The 10,617-nt window shown below is 41.0% G+C and overlaps 1 protein-coding gene across 1 annotated transcript; it reads left to right on the plus strand.

The window, feature by feature from the left end:
• Positions 1 to 2,638: 2,638 nt before the first annotated feature.
• LOC146497294 (acyl-coenzyme A thioesterase 2, mitochondrial-like) lies at positions 2,639 to 7,993 on the plus strand. The gene is made up of 3 exons (XM_085141780.1): positions 2,639 to 4,183; positions 4,551 to 4,738; positions 6,496 to 7,993. Exons 1-3 carry the CDS (start codon positions 3,733 to 3,735, stop codon positions 7,102 to 7,104), a joined length of 1,248 nt encoding a protein of 415 aa, XP_084997906.1. The 5' UTR covers positions 2,639 to 3,732; the 3' UTR covers positions 7,105 to 7,993.
• Positions 7,994 to 10,617: the final 2,624 nt, after the last annotated feature.

Raw genomic sequence — 10,617 nt, forward strand, 5'->3', positions numbered from 1 at the left:
GTGACCCAGAAAGAATAATAAGAGTAATATTAAAACTAACTACCTGACGCCATTGTTGTAAACTGAGCTGGGCTGCACTATGAATTCTGGGACACAGCTCCTTCTTCTTCTTCGGGGTTTAACGGCAGCTGGCAGCTGGCATATATATATATATTTCGTTTGAAATGCATTCTGGGATACTTGGCAAATTCCAAACAAGTCGTCACCAGAAGCAAGAAGATATTCGCTTACTTTGAGCATATTTTGAATTTAAAACATATTTGGGCTGCGACTCAAGTCTGTCATAAGTCTGCGTGATCACGGGTACTTCGAGAAACAAAACCGACCACCAGACTCATTCGCTTCGATGAGTTTTGGTTTTAAGAAAAGAAACTCTCTTTCGGCTGTTGCACATATATGGAGATACATTTGTCTTGAAAGGTTGAAAAATGCGTATGATATGATCTACAATATACAAATGTGCGGACTGAGTTAATTTTGAGTGCTCACAAATCCATGCTCCAGTCCACACAGATACACAGCAATGTAAACATATGCAAAACTATTTTGCAAGTACTGTACATGTTACAGTACAGTGATAATTTACGCAATTCAAGCGTAATTAAAAATTTGAACTTCACAAATCTACCATTTCTCTTGTTAAAAATGTCACTGAGCATTGAGCGCATATTTTATTTTGTTTTATTTTATTGTATGTGTGTTTGTGTGTGAGTGTGTAGTCTTTTTATTTAAATATATATTTATTTACAGTCAACCATGTCACACATTGCTCAAGCCTTTAATTCAGTTGTGTTAATTAAAAAAAAAAAAAAGCTCTAGTTCTATTGTTTTTCTGAGCTTCTGTGGTTTTTTTTGTTTGTTTGTTTCATTTTTTTTCTTTCACTTTTAAAGACATGCAGTTCTAACAGGTTAGTCACTCTAAATATATGACTAATATATATATGTTATATATTATATATATATATATATATATATATATATATATATATATATATGTATATATATATATATATATATATATGACATGATGTATTACTGGAGATTAGAAAGTACACTATAAGGCAGATTGTAAAGTATTAAAAATAATGTCATGTGTTTTGCACATGGGTGGGACAGAATATGTCCTGCAATTCTAGAATTGTTTTAGTACATTTTACCAATACTACCAAATATCCCTTTTAAACAGAAATAGAAATTATTTTTATCAACTGTTCTTTGGTCTGTTAGGAGTACAGAAAGGCCCATCAGAATACTTTATTAATCCCTGGGGAAAAGGCAGGCTACACAAAATGGTGTATTTTAGACTAGCCCTAGTCTAGTCCTGTTTATACCAAAATATATTCCTCTTGTTTTTTTGTTTTTTTTTGAAAGAGAGAGGGAGAGAAAGAACAATAGAGGGGAGAAGAGATGGTGAGAAAGGGGAGAAGAAAAAAACAAGAACAACAAACAAAACACCTGGATCACCTGTATGGAGATAAAAAAAAACAAAACAGAAGAGAAAACAAACAACACAGAGCAACATAATAAAAACAACACCATCACAATAAACTAGCTAACAATAGATAACAGTAGATACTTTTTTAATTTCACCTGTTGGGAATGAAAAAGGAAAACAAGCAGAAGAAAACGAGAGCAATAGAATAAACAACATCACGGTGATCTATGGGAATATAACTGTAAATACTAAATATTAAACATTATTGTGCAGCACGTAAGATTGACAACACACAGTGTGCTTTGAGGTAGGAGCCAAAAAGGGTGTCGTTTATGTGTGTGAGCACCCGTGTGTACACCTGTGAGCATGAGCGCGCTTGTTTTTAAAAGGTTCCTTCATGTAATGATCTGCTAGAGGGTGTGGGGGGCCACAGCCCCGTCCTCCAGAGCATGAAGCAGGTATGGAGGAGATCAAAACTCCAGACACCCAGAGGCCCCCAGAACACAAGAGACCAAGGAAGACCAACAGAGGGGCAGCCGCGCCACTATCCCAGAAAGAGGTGACGAGAGTCCCAGATGAGGGGTCACTCAGCAGCCGCGGAGCAGAAGCCAGGGGGGGTTGCAGTGACGTGCCCGTGAGCTCCGCCGGCAGCCAGCTGTGCCAGAGTGACCGAGCCCCAGGCCGAGAGGCCAAGGGCACCCCACCCCCGAAGTGGCCTGAGTGAGCCCCAGGCTCCAGGCCCCAATAAGCAGCCACCAAGGAGTGAGCTGGTGTGTACCTGGGCGCCCATCCCCGGCACAAAGAACCACCAATGCACCGATGTCTGAGGGCGTCTGCCACTGGTAGGGGAAGTGGTGGGGGAGATAGGCCTCCATACCTTGGAAGACCTGAGATCTCCCTAGAGAGGTGGCGTCTGATACCCGACCTGACATATGGACACAGACATACAGGCACAGACAGATACAAACATCCATTCCCACCCTCATGCTCTCATATGCAAATACTCAACACTCACCCAACGTGGAGATATATTCCTCTTGTTAAAAGACCCATATTCACAAGGCGGTCTTGTGAATATGGGTGAATACCCTCAAAGCTGCAGGACTGCTTTGAGGGTATAGAGAATGTAATTTGTGAACAACATTGAGAAATCAATAACAGTTTAACCCAGGGGTAGGCAACTCCAGGCCTCGAGTGCCGGTGTCCTGCAGGTTTTAGCTGATTCAAATTGCTAAATTATCTCCTAAACGTGTCTTGACATTCTCCAGAGGACTGGTAGTGAACTAATCATTTGATTCAGGTGCGAGACCCAGGTTGAGATCTAAACCCTGCAGGACACTGGCACTCGAGGCCTGGAGTTGCCTACCCCTGGTTTAACTGATTGTATGACAGAATATATATCAAATTCTGTGAACACATCATCCTGCCAGGCAGGACTGTATGTTGCTTCCACAACAATAAACACTGGATCACTTTTTCCTGATTATCCTGGACTCTTTGTGCCTCTGTTATTTCCAGTCAGCTTGTGTTACCACCTTGCAAGTCTTATTAACTTTAATTAATTGTGACTGTGCATTGATGTCATGGATTTGGGACCTTTTGTCCTCATCAACAATCTATTCAGATTTAATGTTTTTAAAAGTTTAATTGTAAACAATGGAAGAGAAATATCACTTTGAAATTGATGTTCACATTTTGAAATGGTTGTGTGATCATGAAAACGGGAATCAAAACTGCCTGAAGTTCAACGAGTGACTGAATAATTGTACTGAACATTTACAAAAAACCTTTAATGGAAATCCATGCAAACCATTTACTTAACTAGAAAGAAGTTTTTACTGATGGGTGCATGGGAGGGTATCTGGTGCAAAGGTATCACACTAACAGTGGCTGTGCAAGAGCTGTTAAAAATTAACCAAAAATAGGGCACTGAGAGTTTCTGTCTCACTCTGGAAGATCCTACTGTGCTGGTTTGCTGCCCTGTGTAAAATATTACTGCTACTGTCTGAAATGGATGTAGTATTAACATTATTGACAGAGAGTACAGTGGGCACTTGTAATGTGGTTGCTTGCTAATGATACATATTTAACCTGGCACATTTTTTGAGTGGAGTTTGGATTTGGATTTCCTGCACACAGACCCAAACTGGGACAGTGGGTTGTTGGTGTAATTAATAAACATAATGTAATGTAATATGGCTCAATCTGTCTCTGAAATTTCTTACAGAAAGTATTGTGTAAGAGGACTTTTTATCTTACGTTCATAAAGTCCAATCTTTTTCTCTTTTTCAGAAAAGATGTCCTCTCAAGTGAGACTGAAGCTGCTGCCAAGCATCAAATGTATGTTTGATGAGCCCATTCAGGTGAAGGTGGCCGGGCTGAGGCCAAGGCAGGTTGTCAACATGAGAGCCAAATTAACTGATGACAAGGGAGTGGTGTTCAGCTCCTCAGCCACCTACAGGGCTGATGGCAGTGGGGAGGTCGACCTGAAAAGAGACCCCTCGCTAGGTGGGAGCTACGTTGGAGTAGAACCCATGGGTCTGCTGTGTTCCATGAGGCCACATACCATGCACAAAATATATCTAAAGACAAATGCCATAAACCCCCAGGTGGTGAAGTTTTCTGTGCATGAGGAGGAGGGCAGATTACTGGCAGAGATGATAAATGAGAGGCTTCTAATGAGAGATGGGGTCACCAGGGTCCCCATCAATGAAGGGAACATCCGTGGAGTCTTGTTCACTCCTCCAGGTACTGGAGGTGGTTCCTAGGTTTCTATCTTCATTTTAGTTCATTTAACATTAACCAGCTTTTAAATCAACATTGTTGAAATTAAACTTTTACTGTCATTCAGTCATCTGAAACTTCTAGTTCAAATTTTAATATTCTCCCACCTTGCTTACTGTAGTTTACATTTCAGGTGCGTTTCTCAGTCCTCCACAACTCATGTCCAGTTAGTACAGAATGCAGCAAGACCTTTGTTTGAAAGACTGCTAACAAAAAATAGCTGTCACATATTACACCTATTCTTGCGTCCCTTCACTGGCTTCCAGAGAAATTAAGAATAAAATTTAAAATATGACCTGCTGCTGATTAGAACCTTTTTTCTTTCTTCCAGGAAAAGGTCCTTTTCCTGGTGTGTTGGATTTGCCCACCTCAGTATCCGAGGCAAGACCCAGTCTACTGGCTGACAAAGGCTTTGTGGTTCTCTCAATGGCGGTGTACAATAAGAAGGGTGAATATTCCACAGAGACGCATCTGGACCACTTTGAAGAAGCAATGAATTTCTTAAAACAGCAACCAAAGGTGAGTCGCTCTAGTGCGCACAGACAGCAGAAAGATGTTTCATATTGAAGGAAAGTTTATGTCTCTATAAGCTGTGTATTCTCAGAGAGTACATTTGTAGATCCCAGGTGGAATATCTGCTGTATTCCTGTAGCTAATGGGGATCTTAATTAGCTTAAGTGGAATTTCAGAAATACTCTCATTTACATTCATTCAGATAATTGAATAAATTTCAGAGAGCATAAAGCCTCAGCTTTACGACATATTTTTTGTAATCACACAAATCTTCTTGAGAAAACATTAATTGTTTCTATTATCACACAATAACATAATAATTTATAACAAATAATAATTTTCAAGATCAATATTATCAATTATTTTATTGATAGTAGAAGCCACTGCTGTGCAATGTTTGAGCTGTCACTTGAGAACGCATCACTCCAAAAACAGAAGAAATCCTTTTATACTTTCATAGAATAAGAAATGTTGAAGATCTCTAAGCAAGAAATAGATATACAAAGTTATCACAGCATTTCCAAGTTTCAATATGCAATGTTAAGAAATTCAGCCAAGAGAGTCACACAGTACAGAACAAGCTTGGCAGGGTAGGAAGCAAAAGATTTTAAAAAAAACAAAACTCTAGAAAGAAAACTAGTGATAGATGTGTCTAAAGACCCCAGTACTACTGCCAAAACACTTGAGTCTAGAATTGTAGTCTCAAAAAGGACAATCACGAGAACAAACAAACAAAAATTTGCAGTGTGAAGTGAACCAAGGTCCATGCTAGAAGCCAATAAAATCTAGAGGAGCTTGAGAGATTTGCCAAAAGATGAATAGACTGGGATTGCTCAGGGGAAGTGCGAGGCTTTTTGAAAGCTGCTGACAATTAGCCTTAGGTAGCTGATAATTTTAACCCTGGTGAGACAATATTGGTCAATAACTGAACACAACAAAGCACAGAATGTAACAGCGGCTCTGCGTAGCGCGGTAACGTGGTCATGGGGCAGAGTGGGGGAAATTGGGCTTGAAGGGGTAACTGTAGCGTGGCTTGGTTCGTAGAGCGATCACACTGAGGAGAGAGGAGAGTGGGGTTAGAACTGTGGTAAAAGGGGAGTACTAGAACAGGTGAGCATGGCTATATTTCTTGCTTACTTGCAGGTGGAGTGAAAAATGCTTGGAGGGAGAGGTGGCGTGAGTTAGACGGTGTGAGATGGCTGACCTGAGTTCTGTAGGTTCCGAGGGAGTGTGATGGCAGGAGGGCAGGCAGGTGAGGCACGGAGAGATTTCCAGAGAAGAGCTGGGTTATCCGAGGTTCAAGAGATTATCTTAATTTGGGAGTAAGGGTTTTGGAGGTGCCGGGGAAAGCTAGGGCACAAGAGAACAAGGTAAGAAAAGCACTTGGCAAATAACATGGAGCATTAGAGCCGGCTACCAACATGGAGTGGTTGACAAACTGTTGGAGAGGGAATATCAGTGTAAGGCTTAAATCTCTTTAGCCTGATTGCCTCAACTCAGCTCCAGGTGAGTGAAGCTGTTGGAGATATGACGGCCCTGCCCAGGGCCAGATACCAAGGAGACCCAAGACCCTGGTAGAAGTTTCCAGCCACTCACCCGGATCATGACAGCTTCACTGTACATATATGAATGTTTATTTATTTAGTAATGGTAATATACACCTGTAGTCCACAAAAATGAAAATAATGACAGGTAAAGTCAGCCCTGCGCTCCAAATGTTTTATAGATTTGTATCGCCTTTTAATTTCTGTGTTATTTCACAGGTGGGCAGTAAAGGAGTTGGCATAATGTCAAGATGCAAGGGAGCAAATATCGGACTGTCACTCGCTGCTTTTGTGCCAGGTGTCGAGGCCATAGTGTGCATGAATGCCTGTAACGCCAATGTGGTCACTCCTCTCTACTACAAGAAACAGCAGATCCTGTCATCAATACTGTTTGACGAAAGCAAGTTTATTCCCACCGAGTCAGGTGCAATCATCGTAAAGGATGCTCTTGAAGATCCCCTGACAGAGAAGAACAAGGGCAGCTTGATCCCCATTGAACGAGCCAAGAGCCATTTTCTTTTTGCGGCTGTAGGAGACGACCTCAACTGGGACAGCAAGGCCTACATGGACGAGATGGTGGAGAGACTGAAGCGTCATGGGAAGGAGAACTTTGAGACTGTTTTTTACCCTGGAGCTGGACACATGTTGGAGCCACCTTATGCACCCCACTGCCCCTCCAGCTTCAATGCAGGTGTAGGCGAGCGAGTGCTGTGGGGAGGTGAGCCCAAGGCCCACATAGCAGCTGAGATCCACCTGTGGAAGAAGATCCAGGATTTCTTCAAAACTCACCTGAGTTGTGATGCAGCACAGACTAAAGCCAAGTTATAGATGGCTTATAGATCAAACAGGATGATTAGAAAGCTTAAGTTACAGAAACATAAATCATGACAGCAAATTGACTGTACGAAAATCACATTTTATAATTAATATAATAGTTGTTTATATGACAGTTTGAAATTTTAGGTGAAATTATGATTCGCACATGTCTTCCCCTCCTGTATCTCCTGAGCCCTGTACACATGTTTCTTTTTTCATTTTTCTTTATAATTTTTTGGGATTGTCACTTGATCTTCTGTCTGCTTATCCTGGACTCTACAGTCAGCTATGGTTTATTTCCAGTCGGCCTTTTTTAATGTTTCATTGAAATTACTTTTTATTTGTTTTGGCTATGCAATAGTGTTGTGCAGACGAATCTTCTCTCCTGGTGTTACTGGCACGCACTGTACATCTATCCAGCCATGAGAGGGATAAATGCTGAATGGTTAAGAAAGGAAATATAGAAATGGAGACTGAAGTACACAACATGAATTGGCATCTTGAAAAGAGAATTTGTTCCACCATCACAGTGCCAAAAACATTACATGATGAGTGTAGATACATGTTTTAAAATTTTTGCGTAAAAAAAAGTCGTCACCAGAAATAAGAAAGTATTCACTTGCTTTGAGCATATTTTGTATTGAACCTGCGATTGCGACTCAAGTCCGTCATAAGTCCACAAGATCACGGGTACATCAAGAAACAGCACGGACTAGTGACTCAATTTCTTCGGTGAGTTTTGGTTTTAAGAAAAAAACATGCATGTAAAACTCTCTTTGGGCTGTTGCATATTTTATGGAAATAACACATCTCAAAATGATCTAAAAAAAAAAAAAAGATTTTACAAATGTGTGCACTGTGTGAATTTTGAGTGCTCACAAATCCCTGCTCCACACAAATACACAGAAATGTAAACATACAGAAAGCTATTTACAAGTGCATATTTCAAAATCATAATGAACATATAAAAACACATTTTGAAGCTAAACTTCACAAATCTGCTCATTTGTGCAGTTAAAAGCTCCTTGAGCATAATACACTTGCACACACCAATGACAGTTGAGTGTATAGCAGACGTTCCCAAAGTGTGGGGCCCGCCCCCTAGGGGGGGCGCAGAGCCATTGCAAAAGGGAAAAAAAAAAAACAACAACGCTTGGACACTGCTAGCACGGGCGCCCACACAAACGCAAAGCAGGAGATGAAGCATAGCTGAATATGTTTCCAAACCAACTTCATTCTAAGCCAAAGACTAGAAAATATGGTGAAGCATATCTTCCCTTTGGTTTCACCTGCACAAGTGCCGAGGTAGGTCTCCCTGCAGGATTGGTTTTCCCTTCGTTGGGAGCACCGCTGGGCTGTTTAAATCACGGACAAACAGTATCCCACATTCTTGATTTGTAGTTCACAAACACTTGTTGTAATGACTAACTACTCCTGACATTTTGGAGATATTAGCTCTTTATACAGTAAAGTTACAGTGGGATACAAATAACATCAGGCTGATCCTGCCACGATTTGTTTCCCCGGTTCAAATCACAGACAAACAGCATCCAACAGTTGTTTATGTTTTTGAACCCATTTTGCAGAGGGATTTTTTGAAAAATGTATTGATAGCAATGTTGAATATTATTACACAGGAAAAAAAACAACTACATGTAAAATAATTACACCGTGACGCCTCAGCCTTTCTAAATGGAGGGACAGTAACTGCGTGTATATGTAAGCGTGTAAAACCTGCAGATAGTCAGATTAACAGTATTTCGTCTTTATCTGCCATTCTGCAATTCATCTCATGTAAACAATAACGTGCACACAGCGTGACGTGAAAAAAGACACATACCTTTGAGGTTGCGTGACGAACTCTGTATTCCTTGTCCACACGTAAACACAAAAAAAGGAGTTTTAAAAAATCTCCGTTCTCGGTGATTCGAAACGCCATTTACGTGTGGACGAAACAGCTGCGTTTTCAAAAATACCCGTGTAGGTGTGGACGTAGCGTAAAAGACTTAGTAGTTTATTTTCTTACTACCTGTTATTTATTGCAGATTACTTGTATTTGCTTAATTGTTTAATAAATGTTTGAGGTGTGAAATAAACCGCAATGGAACAAAATATGGGTGTGTGTGGTTGGAGGATGTGTTCGAGCGCGCGCGCGAGGGGGGGCGCGAACATTTTTCTTGTAAAACAAGGGGGGCCCAGCAAAAAAAGTTTGGGAACCACTGCTGTAAGAAATGATTTTAGCTTTTTACAGTGTAGTCCTGAGTTTAGTTCTTTTTACCCTGAGTTTATCTTTAATCCTGGTTCATAATTTCTTGTTTGTTATTGTTAGGTTCCTTTTTCCTCTTTGTCTTGTCCCTTATTTACCTATCATTTCAGTAGTCTCTCTTTATCCCTTCTGTCTTTGTCAAGTTTATGTGTATTGGTCTTTGTCTCTATGTTTGTTTCCTCATCGCTGTGATATATCTTCCTGTCCATTACTCGAACTCACTCTCTTTTAGCTCTGTCATGTCTGCCATCATCAAGTTGTGTGACTTAGGCTATGTCTCAGTTCAGGGGATGCATCCTTTGGAGGCCGCATTTGCAGGCCGATTACATCACAGCGATGTAATATATGCTATTTTTTTAATATGCTTTTCTTATGTTTGTAGTTTTACAGTGCCTTCATTAGGGAGACAAATAAACCCCGCAATGAGAACTGGAAGCCTTTGCCTCTCCTTTTGAAGAACTGTTTATCTATCTGCCAAACTGGGCATCAACGTACAGGGAGGGCAGAATAGTGATGACACCCAGCCCTAGTGAGCAGCCTAGGCCTGAGAGAAGTGGATGTAGCTGTGGGTAATAAGAAAAGATGAAAATAACTATTGATAACTTTTTTGTTAAGGCCTGATCTGTCTGAAATTCATAGCCAGTGCTCTGACACGGTGCCATCAATCTTTGAATGCTGTAAAAGCACAGTGTATCCAGGAAACACATTATATGCTGCAATAAATGCACTGCCCAAGTGTCCCCTCTCCCCACTGCCTTTCAGCAACAGACAGCAGCAAACAGGTCGTCAGAGGAGGCCGAGATGATGATTAAGTTTAACATTTTCTACAATATTGACAAATCACTTTAAGCACAAGTTTGTTAGTTAATAATTTAGAAATGAATATTGTCTGTATGGACTCCCCCCCCCCCCCCCCCCCCCCCAAGAAAGTGCACATGTAAAACTGTGGTGTTAAGCGATGCGGTTTAAAAATTTGAGTGCCGGACCGGTGCGCCCATGTCAAAAAGTTAGTCTAGAGCCCTGCTCTTCCACCTGCACTTTCAACTGGACCACGGCCAATCAGAGGGGTCCCGCCTCTGACTATCTCTGATTGGTTTAGTCCACGATAGGGGCATAATGTGTGTCTGTTGTTGACCACACGGAGAGTTGCAGAGATTTATTTTTTTTGTTACCTGAACAGTTGGTCGCACAGGTGCGACCAAATATTAATTTTTAGTCGCACCACTGAAAAATTTGGTCGGGAGCCCTGTCCTATGTCA

The sequence above is a fragment of the Neolamprologus multifasciatus genome, chromosome 18 (assembly GCF_963576455.1).
Source record: "Neolamprologus multifasciatus chromosome 18, fNeoMul1.2, whole genome shotgun sequence".
NCBI lineage: Eukaryota > Metazoa > Chordata > Actinopteri > Cichliformes > Cichlidae > Neolamprologus > Neolamprologus multifasciatus.

What these genes read in the sequence shown, in the direction of transcription:
- LOC146497294 (XM_085141780.1), top strand. Translation starts at nt 3,733, where the DNA reads ATGTCCTCTCAAGTGAGACTGAAGCTGCTGCCAAGCATCAAATGTATG. An exon ending in AGTCTTGTTCACTCCTCCAG is followed by an intron (nt 4,184 to 4,550) that starts GTACTGGAGGTG and finishes TCTTTCTTCCAG; the next exon opens with GAAAAGGTCCTTTTCCTGGT. An exon ending in TCTTAAAACAGCAACCAAAG is followed by an intron (nt 4,739 to 6,495) that starts GTGAGTCGCTCT and finishes GTTATTTCACAG; the next exon opens with GTGGGCAGTAAAGGAGTTGG.